Below are 21,123 nucleotides of genomic sequence, written 5' to 3' on the forward strand. Positions count from 1 at the left end.
GTCCTATAAAGGATAGATATATTTCCAGGCTTTGTCGCTTTCAGGGAATGAGAGGCTTAATTTAGTTTTTGTTGTTGTTGTATCCTTAAGAATTAAATTGGACATTTTGGGACTTTTTTTCCTAGAGCATTGGAGGTGAAGCGGGTGGGTGACCTTATAGAATAATATGGATATTCACCATCTTTTTCCCAGGATTGGTGAATAAGTTCCGCACAGACAATGCTGGAGCTTGGGAGCAAGCCCGAGTCTCCAGCATTGCGAGGCAGCAGCTCGATGGGGAGCGCCACTTGCTCATTGGGAAAAAACAAGGCATAGGTGTAAGGTGAGAGGGGAAAGATATAAATGGGACCAGTGGGACCCGTTTTTCACACCGAGAATGATTGATTTATGGAGAAAGCTGAAGAAGGGGTGGTAGAGGCGGCTTACATGGAGAGGGGAGGTTTGGAGGGAGATGGGCCAAACATAGTGAAATGGGATTAACTTAGATAGGCATCTTGGTCAGCATGAATGAGTTGGGCCAAAGGGCCTGTTTCCATGCTGTCTAGCTCTATGAATCTATGAATGTATAAATGGACTGTCTAATAGTGTCTCCTCCCCATGTGTGTCTCCTTTACCCCTGTGTTTCAACTGATCTGATTGGCTAACTGTCTGTTTACTCAGTGTTCCACTCCTGTACCGCTCCTGTCCTCCTATCTTGCAGATCTTCAAGGACCAGCTGAACACCAGGGTGGTCCTGGTCGCCATGGAAACATGGTCGGACAAGGATCGAATCGACGTGGGCCAGGACCAGATGAAGACCCTACACAGTTTCTCCAAGTACAGGAAGCAGTTTGTGAGGGAGCAGGCCGACTCAGTCCAACTCCTTTCGTGAGTGCTTCGTCCTCATGCAGTTGTACAGCATGGAAACAGGCCCTTCGGCCCAATTGTCCAAGCCACCCACAATGCCCATCTAAGTCTTCTCATTTGCCTGCGATTGGACCATGTCCCTCCAAACCATTCCTATCCATGTATCTGTCCGTGTGTCTTTTACTTGTTATTGTACCTGTCAATATCACTTCCTCTGCAGCTTGTCCCATATACCTACAATTTTGGTGATAAGGATGCCCATTGGATCCTTATTGCAACCTCACGCTTGCTATGGTTAAAGACCATCTGCCATTCTGTATCCATTTCCGTAGCTGGTCTATATCTCTCTGTATACTGGGCAGCCTTCTTCACTGTTCCAACTCCAATTTTGATGTTGTCTGCAAATTTACTAACCAACCCATCAACTTTTACGTCCATGTCATTTATATTTATCACAAACAAAGAGGGTCCAGCACAGATTCCTGCAGAACTCCTCAGGTCACAGACCTTCCACCAAAACCCTCTGTTTTCAGTGAGTAAACCAGTTCTAAATCCAAACAACAAAGTCATGGTGGATCCCTTTCCTCATAATCTTCTGGATCAGTGTAACATGAGGGACTTTATCAAATGCCTTATTGAAAACCATAGAGACAATATCCATTGATCTGAAGAAGGGTTTCGGCCCGAAACGTTGCCTATTTCCTTCGCTCCATAGATGCTGCTGCACCCGCTGAGTTTCTGCAGCATTTTTGTGTACCATCCATTGATCACCTTTGTCGCCTCTTTGTAAAACTCGATCAATATCGTAAGACACGAACTGCTACAGAAAAAAGCCTTAATTATGTCCATAATTCTCATTCTCTTCCAAAACCGAGTAAATCCTACCCCAAGGAATCTTTAACAATAGCTTCCCTGCCACTGATGTGAGGCTCACCAATCTACAATTTCCTGGATTCTCTGGGCAGCACGGTGGTGTAGCGGTAGAGTCGCTGCCTCAGTGCCAGAGACCTGGGTTTGATCCTGACAATGGGTGCTATCTGAAATGAGTTTTTATGTTTTCACTGTGACCGCGTGGGTATTCTGCTGCTGCACCGCTTTCCTCCCACACTCCAAAGATTTACAAGTTTATAGGTTATTTGGTTTCGGTAAAATTAGAAATTGTCACTAATTATCCTTAATTATCCAGACCATTGGGAACTTGAGCACCACTATAACCATTCTCTTGCATCATCAAAGATCCTGCTCTGAGACCAGAATGTTTAGATGTCTATTTGTTATCTCAGCCCGGGGCTTGATAAAACTGTGGGCGAGATCTCCTAGCTTAGGCATCAGCCGGGCAGACTTTGTAAGATGGACTGGATAGAGACTAGAACCTTGGAAGGAGGGGCAGTCCATTGGAGAGCAGTGAGGATACAGATCCAGTGACCACATGGGGTGCTTGGGATGAACGGAAGGGATGTGTTTAAGGGGAGTGTAGATAAATGTGTGTCAAAGGAGCTGCCATGAATGTGTACACCAAAGCTCTGTGTATATTGGGTGATGTGGGCAGCCCTGATCGTTCCTGTGGAGTGACATTTCTCCCCCACCACCTCTGCCTTTAACATTTGCCTTTGTTTCCAACTTGCTGGATTTTGACAGGGGCACTACATTTAAAAGCGCCATGAGCAGTATGGCATTCTTTGGAGGCGTTTGCTCGCTGACTCGAGGAGTTGGAGTGAATGAGGTGAGGCCCTCCATATTGCTTATTTATCATTGTCGACTGATTGGAACAGATGCTTTGGTGCATACCCACTGCAACTTTATGTCTGTTAATGGACTGGCATTCTGAAGCTAGTCATCACGCTACCTCCATTTTCTAACCTATTCTTCTCACTTCCATTGAAGCTTACCTACTGTGGGTAATATGAAGCGAGATGTAGATTAACAGAGAGATACAGCACGGAAACAGGCTGTCAGCCCACAAAGACCGTCCCAACCATCAACCACCCATTTACACAAATCCTATATTCTCTTCTTCTTGCGTATGGCGTGCACAGCCTAAAGTTGTAGGACAACTTGTTCTATTTGATCTTATTTGATTGTGCACACTGGGTTGATTGCATTCGTCGAAACAGGGCGGACCACGTGAAGATTGCAATCTTCCACCCCAAATCCTATATTGTTGCAACTTTTCTTTTTCCAGAATTTTAATCTTAAATTTTGCATTTGCACTTCAATCCCTGTTTTTCACATTTATAACCTGAGTTACATATTTTATGTATAATTTAATATGCAAATAAGCACTTTAATATGAGAAAGATTCACCTCACCGGCACAAGTTACTTTTTCTGTGGCTGAGTCGGATTCCCTGCCGGAAGTACTCAGTCAGAGGGCATCTGTGGAAGGGGAAAATCTTAACTCTCTCCACAACGTGTGGAGTGTTTCCAGCCTATACTCTTTTTACTTTGGGTATCCAGCATTTGCAGTTTTTTTTTGTTTGGGATTTTCTTTTTAATGGTCTTCCTTGAGGTTGTGAAAAGTTTGTTCAAATGTAATCTGTTTTATTTACAATTGGTACCAGTCATTGAAAGCCTAGTATATTACTCACAATGAGCATAGTCTAGTCTGTCCCTCATTGTAACTAATTACAACTGTCTATACTTCTCTCTAATCCAGTATGGGGAGGTGTGGTCAACGACTGTTGTATTGGGGCAGAGTCTCGCACAGAATTTGGGCATTCAGTGGGAGTCTGAATCCAAGAGAAAAAGTAAGTGCCTTTACTGTTGTTCATGCATGTATTCATGAAGTGAAACTGTTTGGCTGAGCTTCAATAAGGGAGAAACCTGTTTTGATTCCTAAGGAAAGTCCGTAGACTTGGCTAGAGCAATGTATCCAATGTTCATGCCTGCATATCAAGTCATACAACACAGAAATGGGCTCTTTGGCCCATTAAATACACACCAAGCATCAACTATACATGTATAGTAATCTAACATCAAAAACATGATGCCAAGATAAACTAATCTCATCTGCCTGCACATGATCCATATCCCTCCTTGCCCAACAAAAGGCAGCCACTCAAAATGTTGAGACTTTCAATTCCTCCACATTCATGGGGAGAAAAGAATCTTGGATTTCCACAGGCGTCAGTGTGACAAAGTGCCTCCTAATTGTGTAATTTTAAGGATATGCCCACTTCTTCTAGCCTCCCTCCAGAGGGAAGAGTTTTACCCCTCTCAATCCTGTTTGTCCTTTCCAATAAATCAATTTCCACATTTCCTCAAGGCATAAGGGGTGATCATTTTGGCCCATTCAGTCTATGCCCAGTTATAACCATATAACCATATAACAATTACAGCACGGAAACAGGCCATCTCGACCCCTCTAGTCCGTGCCGAACACATAATCTCCCCTAGTCCCATATACCTGCGCTCAGACCATAACCCTCCATTCCCTTCCCATCCATATAACTATCCAATTTATTTTTAAATGATAAAAACGAACCTGCCTCCACCACCTTCACTGGAAGCTCATTCCACACAGCTACCACTCTCTGAGTAAAGAAGTTCCCCCTCATGTTACCCCTAAACTTCAGTCCCTTAATTCTCAAGTCATGTCCCCTTGTTTGAATCTTCCCTACTCTCAGTGGGAAAAGCTTTTCCACGTCAACTCTGTCTATCCCTCTCATCATTTTAAAAACCTCTATCAAGTCCCCCCTTAACCTTCTGCGCTCCAAAGAATAAAGCCCTAACTTGTTCAACCTTTCTCTGTAACTTAGTTGCTGAAACCCAGGCAACATTCTAGTAAATCTCCTCTGTACTCTCTCTATTTTGTTGACATCCTTCCTATAATTAGGCGACCAAAATTGTACACCATACTCCAGAATTGGCCTCACCAATGCCTTGTACAATTTTAACATTACATCCCAACTTCTATACTCAATGCTCTGATTTATAAAGGCCAGCACACCAAAAGCTTTCTTTACCACCCTATCTACATGAGATTCCACTTTCATGGAACTGTGCACAGTTATTCCCAGATCCCTCTGTTCACCTACATTCTTCAATTCCCTACCATTTACCATGTACGTCCTATTTTGATTTGTCCTGCCAAGATGTAGCACCTCACACTTATCAGCATTAAACTCCATCTGCCATCTTTCAGCCCACTCTTCCAACTGGCATAAATCTCTCTGTAGACTTTGAAACTCTACTTCATTACCCGCAACCCCACCTATCTTAGTTCACAGTACAATCCCAGGGAATAGACCATGTTCGTACAGATATGCATTTTAAATTGGTACCATGGTCAGCACAGACACTGTGGACTGAAGGGCCTTTTCCTGTGCTGTTCCATCTTTAATCATTCTCTAACTGATTTTTCCCTGTAACCTTTTCTCTCCACATTCCCATCGACTCCACCCAGATTCCATCTCTCACCTACACACTAGTGGTAAATTACAGTGGCCAGTTAACCCACCAACCCACACCTTGCTGGAATGTGGGAAGAGAACCCTTGGCCAGAACTGACAGTGAGACTAAAGTCCCAAGAGCTGTCCTAATTCCCATCCGACCCAAATTTAAATGCTACATCATGCCTGCAACTGTTTATCTCTGTGACAGAAATCCCCCTCCCCACTGAGATTGAGTCATGGTGTGTATGGGGGAGGGGGGGGGGGGTGTTGACCTAGCTTGGGACCTGGGTAGGAGGAGGGGTGTTCTTTAATATTAAATCGCCGTCGTATCAACGGGTGGATCGTCAGGCCCATTCCGGTGGGACTGCGGTGAAGGAGAGGGAACGCAGAGCCGGCCCACTGACTACTCTCTGTTATTCTTTTCTAGAGGAATGTGAGTGTCCAGGCTCGTGGGCAGGATGCATCATGGAAGACACTGGGTAGGGTCACCTTGAACCGTTGCTACTGCGCAGCTTTGGAACAAAAACATTTCAAACCCCCGACTATGTGGGGAAGGGGATTCGGGTGTAGCAGACAGTTCGGGTGTGAGCACGAGGCACGATTTGCTGGGAGGAGACGCCCCCCCCCCCCAGAAGTCCTTGGATATGATATGTCCATCAACCGGTTTGGAGATGGGGGAAATTGGATGGGCAGAGGACTGGAGATTGAGGACAGAGAAAAGAGGAAAATTGGGACAGAAGAAAGGGCCGCAGAGCTTAGAAGTGATCAGGGTTGCAGAGGTACCAGGCGCTGGTGGTCTGCAGAGTGACCTGGCCTGCGGAAGGTTTGTTTCATCGTGAATTCCGACCCTCAGATACCATCAAGTTCCTCCAGAGTGACGCAGGGTGTGGAAGACATGTTCCAACATGACAGCCTGCCACTGTGTTGCATTCTGTGCAGCTGTGTGACTTTCATTTTGCGACATGTCCATGGTTGTAACCAGTCAGTGCCACATCGCAGTGCATTGAGATGTGGTTTGTAGCAGGAAAAGGGCACCATGAATACCAGGAGATTGCAGCCCCATGGTCTCACTCTAACTAGAGGTTAAGGGAGTGGAATTCTGTTCATCTCTAGTTTAATGAGGAGTCTGTGGGATGGAGCACTCAGCTTTCCTATCCATCCCAAGCATAGTGGGACATGGTGAAATGTGTCTGGTCCAGTTGGCTATTGATAAACTTGTGCCCTTTGAAACCCTTTGAACTGTTACTTTGTTTGCATTGCTTGGAGCCAAGTGTTAGGTTTATGGCTTAGGACAAATTTTTGAATGGTTCCATTTGAAGATCAATTTAGTTATAGAGTTATACAGCACAGTATAACTCTATAACCCTTTGGACCAACGTCCACGCTGACCAATTTGCCTAACAGAGCTAGTGCCACTTGCCTGTACCTGTCCATATTCCTCCAAACCTTCCGTTTCCATGTACCTCTCCATGTGTCTTTTAAATGTTGTCATTGTACCCAGCTCCACCACTTCCTCTGTACCTCACTCCATATACCCACCACGCTCTGTGAGGAAAAAGTTGCCACTCGGATCCCTTTTAATTCTTTCACCTCTCACCTCTAGTTTTAGAATCCCTGTAATAAAACTGTGGCTCTTTGGCTTATCAATTCCCATCATGATTTTATATACCTCTATAAGGTCGCCACTCAGCCTTCTACGCTCCAGGGTAGAAAGATCCATCCTATGCAGCCTTTCCTTGTAGCTCAGACCCTCTAGCCCTGATAACATCTTTGTTATTTTGTTTTGCATCCTTTCTTATAGCAGGGCTTTTCAGGGTGGCTAGAAGAAGTCTGTTTGTTTTTTAGCTCAACTGGGTCACCAATAGACACATGAGTCCAGAACAGCAGTAGGCCACTAAGTACCGCAAAAACTTCTCTCCTAGTTGATAAGATAACAATTGATTTGATAGTAAACCACATCTGTCCGCAGAAACCTTTCACCCTGTTGTTTGGCTTGTGTTTCACGTTATTGATTTGGGAGTGCAACTTGGATGGATTAATGAGCTTTCCATGATGGGGCAGGGTTGGATTCGGTGCAGCTTGTTCAGGTACTCACCCATTGTCACTGTGCTCCGTCTGCAGGTTTTACCATCCCCGCAAGTTTTCCAAGTGCAGTATAATGGAATACAAAGAGTTTCTACAGAGAGGTGGGGGAGCATGTCTCTTCAATAGACCAACAAAGGTAGGATTCCCTGACTCCAATGATCCAGTTTAATCCAGTTCCTCTACTTTGTCAATCCTCGACACAAAGGTGCGCGGTGGCGCAGCGATAAAGCTGCTGCCTTACAGCACCAAAGACCTGGTTCTATCCTGACCAGTGCTGACTGTACGGAGTTTGTACATTCTCCCTGTGACTGCGTGGGTTTTCTCCAGGTGCTCCAGTTTCCTCCCACACTCCAAAGTCTTACAGGTGTGTAGGTGATTTGGATCTGTTAAATTGCCTAGTGTGTAGGATAGTGTTAATGTGCAGAGTGATCGCTGGTCGGCATGGACTCAGTGGGCCAAAAGGCCTGTTTCTGTGCTGTATCTCTAATGTCTCAATTTTATTTAAACTTGAGGAGGAGAACAGAAATAGAATATGTTGGAAATTCATAGCCAGTCACTCAGCATCTGTGGAGACATGTCGTTGGACCTGATGTACAATTCACATATTTCAGATTTCCACCCACTGCTGTTTGTTACATTGTACTGTTCGTTAATCTCTCTTTATCTACCCTCATTTAACAGTTCACTAAAAAGCACCAAAAACAACTTTGGGTCTGAAGAAGGGTTTCGACCCGAAAAGTTGCCTATTTCCTTCGCTCCATAGATGCTGCCTCACCTGCTGTGTTTCTCCAGCATTTTTGTCTACCAAAAACAACTACGTCACCTAGACAACCCTGGTCTCTGCTCTATCACAAACATTTTCTTGGTTTCCCCACACCTTACCCTAAGCCCAGACACTTAGCAACTTACAACACACTTATTTTCTCACTGTTTCTCTCAACGCAAATGCTGCTTTACCTTCTCAGAAATTTCACCTTTCCTTTTGTGTTTCAGATTTCCAGCAGCTGTAGTTTTTTCTTATTTTCTATACATGGGATTTGTTCCAAATCCTACAGTCCCTAAACTGGGCAGACTGCATTGCCTGACAAATCATTCTCCTTAATCTATCTTCATCATAAGCTTTCCTGATTAATACATTGTGGAATGGTCACTGCCTCTTTGGATTCTCACATTTTGTTTCTGTCTTGGGACCCGTCTTTCGGAATGGTTGTGAGGGGAGCGTGTTGGGTTTTTACCATTCGAGGGAGTGACCGAGAGAGTGAAGCATTCAGACACACCATTAGGATCTCCACAAGTGGTCCAGAGGTAAAACATTCTCCAGACCTAGATACAGTAATCTCCATCGAAAGAGGCATTCAGGTCATTAAATCAATGGCAGCTTGCCAAGCAATCTCACTCACCCACTAACTTGTCCTGTCAACTATATTAATCCTACATTAACCCCATTTAAAAAAAAATGCTCTCCACAATCCCATCAACTCCCTCTCAGATTCTACCACTCACCCACATACTAGGGACAATCTCATAATCATCGATTAACCCACCGACCCACATATCTTTTGAATGTGAGAGGAAACCAGAGCACCCGGCAGAAACCCATGCAATCACAATTAAAACATGTATACTCCACACAGATAGCACCCGAGCTCAGGATCAAACCCATGTCTTTGGAGCTGTGCTGCTATAGAAATGATTAAAGTGGGCTTGGGACAAGTTCCCAGTCACTCAACAAAATAGAAAGATTAAACGAGAACTTACCGTTTGAAGTTTGATCTTTATTTTATGAGAAGTTGAAGTGAGAGATTACGTGAACAGCCCGCCAGCCTGCATGCGCGTCAATCTTCAGAGCAACTGTATGAAACCACAGACCACTTGCATGAACTTAAACTATAGAAAGATTAATAACCCTCGACTTACCGAATGATCTTTATGAGATTCAGGGTTGGGAGTGGAGGGCACGTAGTCCCTCACTTCAACTTCTCATAAAATAAAGATCAAACTTCAAACGGTAAGTTCTCGTTTAATCTTTCTATTTTATATCGAAGTCATGTGAGTGATTATGTGAAGCCTTCGAAGCACTGTGGTTTCATGCAGTAAACCAATATGTGTGTGAAACACTTAAACAGATAACCCATAAATAGTAGAAAAGACATGGGTTATTAACAACATGATGCTAACTGACATACATGTCCCTTGCCCTTAATCGGACCACAGTCCCAATTGGCTTTGAGTTAGACAATAACTCATGCAACACTGTTCAGAATTCTATCTGCAATCATCCAGACATATTCAACCAAATTTTATAACTTCTGAAAGTGCACTATGTAAGCCTCCTGCTGTTGCAAGATGATCAAATGGGAATATCCATTCTATTGGCTGCTAATGAGCCAGCCCCCTTGGAAGGATGAGACTTGAAATGATTTGAATTCACCCCCGCTATTAGCTGCTTACCCTTTATTCATGTTGAGATAGTCTGTCCCAGCAATCTCTTGAGAAAACTATTAAATAACAATGAAGAAACTATCCTTCATCTCATAGGTACTAGTAAGCTCATTGTACCTGTATACATAATAACACCCCAAATCTCTGATCTGGTGGGTATGCTGTCAACTCGAAATTGTACCCAACCGTGCCCGGTTTGCTTGATGAGATTATTCCCATAACAAGCTACCCTCATGTCAGTTATGACCCAGAGACCGAGCTGGAGATTGAGTAAATACTGTGTTCTTTGTGCTGAAATCAGTTGCTAAAAGCATAATTAACTTAAAAGATACTGCTCCCATTAGGAATACAGTAGATGAATATCTGCATAATAATTTTACTGATACACATTTCACACTACTATGAGTCCAGCCTTTAGAGTGTTCATATAAAAGACACCGTGCATAACGTTAGTCAACAGTGGGTGAATAACCAATCATTTATTGTCGCACTTATCTCTTTGGAGAGGAGAGATGTTAGCAAGGTTAAGACTTACAGGGAGAATTTTAGGCGGCTGTGGGGGTGGTAGAACCATCCTATGTGGGTAGGGCTCCAGTATCTTGGCATATCACCTCTATATATAAACTAACGGCTGGAAGCACTGCTCTGAGGCTGTTTGGAACCAGGCCTACTCAATTCAGACCTAGCCAGAGGCCTTTGTTAGGCCCAGGGCCATCGCACACCTTGGTGAAGAGAATGTGTTGTGCTCTCTGGCGACTGAGATAGTCCGTTCCAGGCAGAGGACTGCGGCAGCAATTTCTGGTTCAGGGTGGCATTATGGTATTTCCACTCTGAGGGTGACTCTGACTGTGACGAGTTGACAGGGAACTCGTATTCCCACACCAAGCGGATGCTACACTTCAATTCTAGTCGGCTTGTACTCGCTAGAATTTAGACGATTGGGGGGGCGGGGGATCTTATAGAAACGTACAAAATTCTTAAGGGGTTGGACAGGCTAGATGCAGGAAGATTGTTCCCGATGTTGGGGAAGTCCAGAACAAGGGGTCACAGTTTAAGGATAAGGGGGAAGTCTTTTAGGACCAAGATGAGAAAAACATTTTTCACACAGAGAGTGGTGAATCTGTGGAATTCTCTGCCACAGAAGGTAGTTGAGACCAGTTTATTGGCTATATTTAAGAGGGAGTTAGATGTGGCCCTTGTGGCTAAAGGGATCAGGGGGTATGGAGAGAAGGGAGGTACAGGATACTGAGTTGGATGATCAGCCATGATCATATTGAATGGCGGTGCAGGCTCGAAGGGTCGAATGGCCTACTCCTGCACCTATTTTCTATGTTTCTATGTCTATGTTTCTATATGACCAGTTTCTTAAAGGACAATATTCAACCAGCAAGCTATTTTCCAAAAAATGGGAACAAAAAAACTGCAGATGCTAAAAATAATCAGCAAATCTGCAGCAATTAGAGAGAGAAAATCAGTTAATGTTTCAGGTCCAGGACCATTTCATCAAAATAAGAAAGAGATAAACAACTTGGTCCATGGTGATGGGTGGAATAAAAGGAATTTCTTTGAATGGATGAAATAATGTGGCAGTGAAGTGTAGGCAGACTCTTTTTGTGTAAGTATCTGCTGCAAATGTTACATTGTTTGAGTAAGATTTTGGTTTTATTATAAATCTATTCGTACTGTTATAGAATGGAATTTCAAATTCAAAGCTGTTAAATTAGTGGATGAATATTTTCTTGCTGAGAAAAATCTGGTAACATATAAAGATGCAGCTTGCTTTGGTTCAAATTCTCTGCTGTACATTGGCCAGATATATCAGATTTAAATGCTGTTCCCACCCTACTGACTAAAAACACCTTCTGAACATTTTTCTGCCCTTGCTACAACTGCTGCTTTGAGTCAAGCTTTAGGTTATTATGCAGCAGAAGCTTTGAAAAAGAACTGGCAGCGTAATAGAATATTGCACCAATATTGCACCAAAGAGTAGAAAACGACGAGATTCTGTAATAATTTTATTTTCTTCTGCAGTAATTTGGTCAAATAAATGTCGTCCTTTCAACTTTATATTTTGAGTAGTTCATATGTCTCCTTTAATTTGTGCCTTACAACATTTAACAGTGAAAGACGCTTTAAAGAATGAACAGTTTTTATTTGCCATGATGCCAGTGACAGCAAAAACTGCAGCAATGTACTTTCAAATATACAAACAGGCTAGATCAGCAATGTATATTGGCATACATTCGACATCACAGTGGCACAGCTAATAGATCCTTTGTCTCACGGCTCCAGTGTCTTAGGCTCAATTCCAACCTTCAGTGATGATGTATGGAGTTTGCATGTACTCCCTCTGACCGTGTGGGTTTCCCTAGACAAATACCAAAGACAAGCGGGTTAGTGGGTTAATTGTCCACTGTAAATTACATCTGGCGTGTACGTGAGTGCAAGAATCGTGGGGGAATTAATGGGAATGTGGGATAAAGAGAGCTACACAGGGAGACAGGTCCTTCTGCCCAGCCCATGCATGCCAACCAAGTTGCTTAACTGAACTTGTCACACTTGTTTTTAGTTTAGAGATAAAATGCAGAAACGGATTGTTTGGCCCACCGAGTCCATGCTGACCATTGACCACCCACATACTAGTTCATGTTATCCCATTTTTGCATCCTACACACTAGGGGCAATTTACAGAAGCCAATTAACATACAAACCTGCACCTTTTTGGCATGTGGGGGGAAACCAGAGAAAACCCACGCGGTCACAGGGAGAATCTACTAACTCGGCACAGACTGCACCCGTAGTCAGGATTGGACCTTAGTCTCTGGTGTTTTAAGGCAGCAACTCTGCCTATGCGCCACTGTGCCACCCCATTTCCCTCCAAACGTCCTAACCACAAACTGGAACAAATATCTTTTAAATGCTGTAAATGTACCTGCCTCTATCACTTCCTCTGGCAAGTCTTTTTAAAGGTGCACCACCCTCTGAGGAAAACTTGTCCCTCAAGCCCCTTTTAACTCTATCCCCTCTCACCTTAATCTATGTTCTCTGATTTTAAACTCTCCTACCCTGAGGAAAAGTCTGGCTGTTTAGCTTACCCATGCCCCTCATGATTTAATATAGTTCCATCATCACATCTCAGCCTCCTGCACTCTGTGGTGAAAAAAAAATCCAGTCTCTCATTGTAACACACACCCTTCAAACCCAGTAATATCCTCATAAATCTTATTTGCATCATTTCCAATTTAACAACATCCTTCTTGGAGCAGGGCAACAAGACTGTATACAGTACTCAAGTGTGGCCCTACTAAAGTCTTGTACATCTGTAACATGACATCCCAACACTTTCAGCTCAATACCCTGATCGATGAAGTCAAGCGTATCGAACGTCTTCCACACCAAATGCACTCAGAAGGAAAATATTAGAAGTCATTGAATTACTGATGAAAAACAAACTAATCGGTAATTGAACTTTGGGACTTAGTATGTACATTGCAGAGTCATGGAGAGATACAGCAAAGAAACAGGTTCTTCGGCCCATCAACTTTGTGTCTCTCATTTATGCTAATCCTGGCTTATTCTCCACCACATTCTCATCATTTCCCCCAGGCCTACCACTTACCTACGTACCAGGGTCAATTTATAGCAGCTAATTAACTTACCCACTACACATGATTGGGGTGTGGAAGAGAATTGGAGTAACCGGGGAAAACCCATGTGATTGCACATGCAAACTCCACATAGACAGAACCGGAGGTCAGGATTGAACCTGGGTCTCTAGAACTGTGAGGCAGCAGTTCTGCTAGCTGCACCACTGTGTCACCCCAATTTTCCTGCTTCCGAGAAGCCCAGAAACGCAAGTGATTTCCAAAGGTGTGTCATGGATGTGTGGAGGCCGTACCGTGATTTCCAGTGTATGTGACCTGTGACCAATTTGGGTTACTTGTATGAACAGGTTTGATATAATTCATTGGACCTGAAAGGAAGCTCTCTGATTTGGTTCCAGCTTAAGGAGTCTAGCTTCATGTGGGTCCTGAAAACCCCTCACAACCACTTCCCTTTGTTCTTAGCCAACCTGAGCTGATCAATTCTCTGCTGTCTGCTCGAGTTTTTGATGTCATCATTTATTTCTTCAGCTACACAAAGCCTTGTGAATCCCTGGGCTTTATTAGAATTTGGCATCAACAGGCCCAAGAAGAGGCGTATTTTAATATTTTATCAGTCATGTCAGGCCGTTCAGCCCATCGAGTCTGTGCTGGCTTTCAGGGCATTCATTGGTGCGTGGCACACCTGCCAAAGAACTGATCTGCTCTCAGTTTATCTTTTTCTTACTGCTATCCTGAGTGATGATTGTGTTACGTTTCTTCCCCTGCTCTCCCTCCGTTGTTTTGTAGTTGTTTGAAGCCACGGAGTGCGGAAATGGATACGTGGAGTCCGGGGAGGAATGCGATTGTGGGCTGCGAATGGTAAGTTTCGAGTGTGTCCCTCTTTTTGCTCCTGATTCTCAAGGTCTGCTTTGTGCTTCAACTACTCAAAGTCCTTTTCAGATGGAGTGTGTGAAGATGGTCAGGTCAATGGCAGGATTGGCATAGTTAGCAATGTTAGCAACCATGGTTTCCCGGCTGGCAATGAACATAAACAATACGTGCACTTCATAGAGTTGGTGGATCCCTGCTCCTGCTTGCAGGCACAACCTTGTGTAGGAAAGAACTGCAGATGCAGGTTTAAATCGAAGGTAGACACAAAATGCTGGAGTAACTCAGCGGGACAGGCAGCATCTCTGGAGAAAAGGAATGGGTGACATTTTGGGTTGAGACCCTTCTTCAGACTGATGTCAGGGGAGTGGGCAGGACAAAGATAGAATGTAGTCAGAGACAGTAAGACTGGTGGGAGAACTGGGAAGGGGAGGAGATGGAGAGAGAGGGAAAGAAAAGTTAGAGAAGTCAATGTTCATACCGCTGTTGTGTAAGCTTCCCAAGCGAAATGTGAGGTGCTGTTCCTTTAGAGAAGTCAATGTTTATACCGCTTGGGTGTAATCTACCCAAGTGAAATGTCAATGTACTTGGGTAGCTTACACCCCAGTGGTATGAAGGGCCTGTTTGTGTGTTGCCTGACTGCATTCATGTTGAACACTAAACTGCACATCTCGTACGTGTATGTGACGAATAAACGTGACTTGACTTGACTTGACTCCATTGCTGTGTGATTCTGTGATGAAGGAGAAGATCAATGCGCAGTTGCTGTGGTGCAGTTGGGTGTTCACACTTAATGGAGATAGAAGCTTTATTACCCAGAGTGATGTGCAGGAAGCTTGAAGCTGGGCCACGGGCCCAGGCGGTGGTGAAGCCTCGCGGTGGCGGTGATGCCCCACGGGTCGATCTGCAGTCAACGGCCGATGAGAGCGTGGAGGACCACCATGAGGGAGGAGGAAGAACAATGTAGCCGGACCAGACAAAGCCTCCCCTGCCCAATCTTGTGGCTTAAAAATGGGTTACCACAGAGCAGGGCTGCATTCATGTTGAACACTAAACCGCTTGCATGTGATCCCACGCCGCACGGGGATGTGCAGTTCCATCTCTAGCCTTTAATCTGGTTGGGAATGCAGCAGAGTTGCTGCATTATGGCGAATGCAGCGCTGGAGACCCGAACTGACTTGATCCTGACTGCAGATGCTGTCTGTACGGAGTTTGTACATTCTCCCCGTGACTTGTGTGGGTTTTCTCCGAGATCTTTAGTTTCCCCCACACTCCAAAGACAAACAGGTTTATCAGTTACTTGGCTTCGTGAATGTAAAAATTGTCCCTAGCGGGTGCAGGATGGTTTTAATGTGCGGGGATCGCCTGTTTCCGTGCTGTATCTCTAAACTAAACAAAACAAAACAAAAAATTATCCTTCATGTGATTAGAATGCATGAAGGCAATCTAGATAATAGGCACTGGTGTGGTGTGGGTTTGTCATGTAGTTGCTGTGTAATTTCCATCTTGGTTTTCAAAGTTTGAAAATGACTTCTATTTCTGTTACAGGAATGCTTTGGGACATGTTGTAAGAAATGCTCCCTTGCCAATGGTGCACACTGCAGCGATGGACCCTGCTGCAATCACACTTGCCAGGTAGTGATTGCCCAATACAATGCAATCTCAATCTTCTTCTTTCGTGTCCATCATCTATGTTTCAAATGTTTGGCCAGGCTCTTACACAGTGGACAGCCTTCTAGTTTGCCACCGCTAGATCTTCCAGGCAGCATTATTCACCAAGAAGTGGGCATCTTAGTAGGTGTGGCATGGATTGTACAGATGTTCCACATTCAGATTCTGCGTCTGCCGCATCTGCAAAGCCCCATTTGTTCATATTGGTCTTGCATCGGCCCATCCCTGTACGAAGCCTATTGAGGGACTTCCAGGTCTTCCATTCACACCTGTGGCCAGGTGGTAGCTGTTCCCTGGTTGGGATTGGGATTGGCATCTTTACGTGGTGGTGATTTTCACTGCGTTTCTTTTCCCACAAGGCTAGTCTGGTTGCTTGAGGAGACTGTGACAGTGGCTGGACTGTGTGAAGGAAGCTCTTCCTTGACTTCAGCCATTTTGGGGCTGGGTGATGGGAGTGCAGGAATGGCGGGCGTCCCCAACTTGTCTACTACGTTCAGTTCTACCGGCAACTGATCTGCGGATTCCTGGTGGAATCTCAATGAAGTTCTGCATGTGCCCACAGGAGGGAGCTCTAAGGGGGAATGTCTAACTCCTGTTGTTGCAAGCAAGATGTGTGGGTGTGTGTGTTTATCTGTGAATGTGAGAGAAGAAGGCAGTCGGTGCTGATCATCAATCACCACCACTTTACACTAATCTACATTAATCCCATTTTTCATTCTTCCCATAAACCCTCTCTCCCTCGGGCACATCCCCCGCCCCCACTGCAAGATTCTTCCACTCACCTACATATTACAGGCAAGGCAATGTCCAGCGACCAGTTAACCCATTGATCCAGGCATTTTTGGGATGTATGCTCCATACAGACTACCCAACATCAGGATCGAACCCAGGTCCCTGGTGTTATGAGGTAGTAACTCTCCTGTGCCACATGATGGCAGTTGCTAAACTGCCCTTTTGGCTAGAACTGTTACCAATCCCGATCTCTTGAGATCTCCCCACTCACACAGGGGTTAGGGTGCCAGGAGCTGGAAAACACCAAGGAAGTTCTGTTTTTTTTGTCACCACAGTTTGTCTGGAAAGTCCTGTTTCTGAATTTCAGGGCACCGTAATCTCAAGTGTACCTATTTTGGAATAGTGATCTTCATTCTGCTAGTTGTGTAGCTCTGAAGCACAAGGACATTTTCCATAGATGCAAATATATCTTTTAAACTGAAGAGGTACAGTACGTGTGACTTGAGACAGAGAAGATCACAGAATCAAGAGCTGGGCGTTGAGTAACTTGCGTTTTTTGGTCACCTTTAGCATAACGTCATAAATCTCAAAATGCTTCAGAAGAGCAACTGCGGGATAACTGCTATTGAGCCACTGCCTCAGCGCCATAGACCTGGGTTTAATCCCAAACTCAGTTGCTGCATGCTACATTCACTCAGTTTGCACATTCACTCAGTGACTGTGTCATTTCTCCTAGGGTGCTCTGTTTTTCTCTATATCTTAAAGATGTGCAGGTTGGTAGGTAATTTGGGGGTGGGGGGGGTGGGGGTGGAGAGCTAATGGTAGCATTAATAGGGGATGGGACAGTTCTGTGAGCTTTTACAGGAAATATAAAACATCTGATTGATCTCCACCAGGGTGACCATATCAACGAGGAAGACTTCAGGGAGAACTTTGAAGGAGAAGATTGTTAGAGGGAAACGTTTGGGGAGGTATCTCTGAAGATATAGCTGCCATTGTAGTCAATAGTTAAAATAAGGCAAAAGATTAACTCTGAGTGTCGTAATTGTTAAATGCTAAGTTGTTTATTGCTGCAGGCAAAATCTCAAGTCTGTTTCAGATAATATCCCATCACAACATTCGTCCACACGCTTAGCACCAGGAGTGGACCCACAGGGCAAACCAAAAGTAAATGGACTGCGAGGAGAGTCATTAAATCTTGCATTTATACAAAGCACCCTAAAGCACTACCTTTTGAAGTATAGTCAAAAAAATGAGTCATGGGATTTGTGACAGTGTTTATGTGCCATGTAATCTGTGTCAGAGACCAGGCCATGTTTATTTGCCATGTTTTGTCTTGGTCCTCTTCAAAGGCCAGTAACTGTTCTGTGCTCTGGCCCTCAGTTCCTGAAGCGAGGCTACGACTGTCGAGATCCTGTGAACGATTGCGATATCGCCGAGTTCTGCACCGGAGATGTGGGCCAGGTACATCTGTCTGAGTGAAAAGCAAGGGCTCAGAGGTGTGAGGGAGTAGAGAGAGGGCTGATGGGAGTAGCCCATTTCAATCGCACAATAGTACACACACATAGTGACGAAGTGGGGGGGCAAAGATTTAAGGTAAAGGGATAAGGGGTGGGGGTTCACTGAGGGCTTGAGGAGGATTTTTTTTTTTCACTTTTACATTTAGTATTTACTGCCTGGGATGCGAAGATAGATGCTCCTCAAGCTATTTAAGAAATGTTGATGGATGAGCACTTGAATCGTCCTGTCATAGTAGGCTACAGGCCAATTTATGGAAAATGGGATTAATTTAAATGGGGTGAATGGACATAGGCACTTTGGCCCACCATATCCATTTTCTATGACTATGAGCCCCTTTCTCTGGCCCTGGAAGACTTACGATTTTGTTTAGAGGCACATGAGATTGGAGATGCCGTAATCCTGAACCAAAAATTGCCGGAGAAACTCAGCAGACTAGGCTGCCTGGCTTTGTGATTTTGTGTATCTCCTTTACTCTTGAATTATTTATCTCCTACCAATGTCATTCATCTAAATAATTTCAGTTACACCTTTCAGTTTTGAGGGAAATGCCAGCATGCTCCAATTAACCAGCCCTCGTGATTTAACTCTTTAGCTCCTGGTATCATTCTGTCTCCACGCTCCACGGCCACTCTGGAAATGGCTGCGCTGCCCTAGCAGCAGCGGCTCGCCTGCAGTCTGTCTGTTTTTTTCTTTTTGTTGTTGTTTTCTTTTGTCCTGTTTTAGTTAATTTTAGTTTATTAGGTTGTGTATGTGTGGGGGTGGGTGGGAGAAACATGTTTTTGGTCTCTTCCTTCGGGGGGATGAGACTTTTTCTTGTCGTATCCCCCATCTCCGTCTCTGTCTGCGCTGAGGCCTAATGGCGGAGCTGGCGGCCTCCAACTGGGACCGACCTCGGGGCTCCGGAAACGGAGCCAGCCAGGACTTACCAACGCGAGGCTGGCCGACTTCGGGGCTGTGGTGGCATTCTGGCGGTGGCGACCCGACTTCGGGGCTGTGGCGGCGTTCCGGCGGCGGCGACCCGACTTCGGGGCTGTGGCGGCGTTCTGGCGGCGGCGACCCGACTTCGAAGCCTCGGAGGCTCGTCCGCGGGCCCAGTGGACGACATCGTCGGGAACTCCAGATCACAGGTTAGTGACCTGTTTATCCGGAGCTCCCGCAACAACAGCTTTGTCCGCTGGACTGGAGGGCGGCAGCTTCGACCGCCCCGGGCTGCGGAGTTTGAACCGGCCCGTTCGCGGGGCTCGGATTCAGCCGCGGGAATGACTTACCATCACCCGGCAGGGTCACAACATCGGAAGCCTGGATCGCCTCAGCGCAGAGGGAGAACAACTCGGAAGAGACAAGGACTTAAGACTTTTTGCCTTCCATCACAGTGAGGAGGTGCCTGGTGGACTCACTGTGGTGGATGTTTAATCTGTGTTTATTGTGTGTTTTTATTATTTTATTCTATGTTATGACTGCAAGGCATGAAATTTCGTTCAGACCGAAAGGTCTGAATGACAATAAAGGATACTTGAAAGAGGGAGCATGGTTGCTGAAAACAGAGAGGGATTTCTCAAGCCATTTCTCCAGCAGAAACAACTTGTCAAAGTAACCCACCCGATTCACAAATGTGACCCTGTTATCAGCAGATTCCAGCTGTCCTACTGCTGTGTCCTACTCTGCTTGAGTATCCACCTTGGCCTGTTCATTTGCACAATGCCAAAACCATGGCCCAGCATGGCTGGGAATTATGTGCCACTGCATTCCTGTGGAATTTTATTTATCTTGATTTTAGCCAGTTGCATATTGCGTCACATACCAGGTCGGTTGCCGAGACGTTTCCAGTTTTGTGGGAGATTCTTGAATAAGGCAGATGAAAGGGGTTTAGTTTATTGTCACATGTACTGAGGTACATTGAAAAGCTTTTGTTGCATGCTAACCAATCAGCGGAAAGATAATGCATGATTACAATCGAACCATCCACAGTGCAGATACATGAAAAAGGTAATAACATGAATAACATTTAGTGCAAGATAAAGTCCAGTAAAGTTGGATCAGAGATAGTCCAATGGGTCTCCAATGAGGTAGATAGTAGCTCAGGACTGCTCTCTATTTGTTGGTAGGATGGTTCAGTTGCCCTGATTACAGCTGGGAAGAAACTGTCCATGAATCTGGACGTTTTCACACTTCTATACCTTTGATGGGAGAGAGGAGAAGAGAGAGTGGTTGGGGTGCAACTCATCCTTGATTGTGCTGGTGGCCTTGCCGAGGCAATATGAGGTGTAAATTGAGTCAATGGAAGGGAGATTGGTTAGTGTGATGGTCTGGGCTGTGTCCACATTTCTCCACAATTTCTTGGGGGCTTGGATGGAGCTTTTCCAAACCATGCTGTGATGCACCCCGATGTAGAAGTTTCACAGTTTCAAGATAAAGGGATGGTCATTTAAAATTGAGGTATGTTAAAAACATTTCTGGCAAAGTATAGCAAACACCTGGAATCCCCCAGTCCAGAGAGTTTAAAGTGGAGGGAGATCAATTATTGAAAGAAGTGAAAATTGAGGGATCTGACACAGAGAGCTATCTAAGATAAATCAGCTGTGATTACATTGAATGGAGTGGCCCACTCTTGCTCCTGTTCTATTCCATGAATAATGATCCTACCAACCTTCCCCCCGGGGTGAATTTTAATTGTGCTAATTATGCATTTATTCCAGTGCCCGCCTAACCTCCACAAGCAGGATGGATACGCCTGTGATTTGAACCAGGTGAGTGGACCTTGCTCTTCATCCAGACCATTGTTGCTGGTTTTACTCCTCAATACTCCAAGTGAACCATGGATGTTTCTTATCTTGCAGGGTCGCTGCTTCAATGGGGAGTGTAAAACGAGAGACAACCAGTGCAAACTGATTTGGGGCTCAAGTAAGGAGGACCACCTCTGTTGCTGCCGTTCTCAGGATCTCCGCCTTCATCTAGCGCAGG

The 21,123-nt window shown here is 44.9% G+C and overlaps 1 protein-coding gene across 3 annotated transcripts in view; it reads left to right on the plus strand.

Annotated features, from left to right (window-relative positions):
• The window catches only part of adam23 (ADAM metallopeptidase domain 23), a 142,219-nt gene that overhangs the window by 86,332 nt on the left and 34,764 nt on the right, over positions 1-21,123 (plus strand). For all 3 annotated transcript variants that reach the window (XM_033024369.1, XM_033024371.1, XM_033024370.1), the window contains exons 11-20: positions 701-867; positions 2,485-2,569; positions 3,502-3,592; positions 5,667-5,718; positions 7,361-7,460; positions 14,158-14,229; positions 15,787-15,873; positions 18,025-18,105; positions 20,859-20,909; positions 21,000-21,063. In XM_033024369.1, coding sequence (XP_032880260.1) covers positions 701-867; positions 2,485-2,569; positions 3,502-3,592; positions 5,667-5,718; positions 7,361-7,460; positions 14,158-14,229; positions 15,787-15,873; positions 18,025-18,105; positions 20,859-20,909; positions 21,000-21,063 — 850 coding nt within the window. The remainder of the gene's footprint in view (positions 1-700; positions 868-2,484; positions 2,570-3,501; positions 3,593-5,666; positions 5,719-7,360; positions 7,461-14,157; positions 14,230-15,786; positions 15,874-18,024; positions 18,106-20,858; positions 20,910-20,999; positions 21,064-21,123) is intronic.

The sequence above is a fragment of the Amblyraja radiata genome, chromosome 7, assembly GCF_010909765.2.
Source record: "Amblyraja radiata isolate CabotCenter1 chromosome 7, sAmbRad1.1.pri, whole genome shotgun sequence".
Lineage (NCBI taxonomy): Eukaryota > Metazoa > Chordata > Chondrichthyes > Rajiformes > Rajidae > Amblyraja > Amblyraja radiata.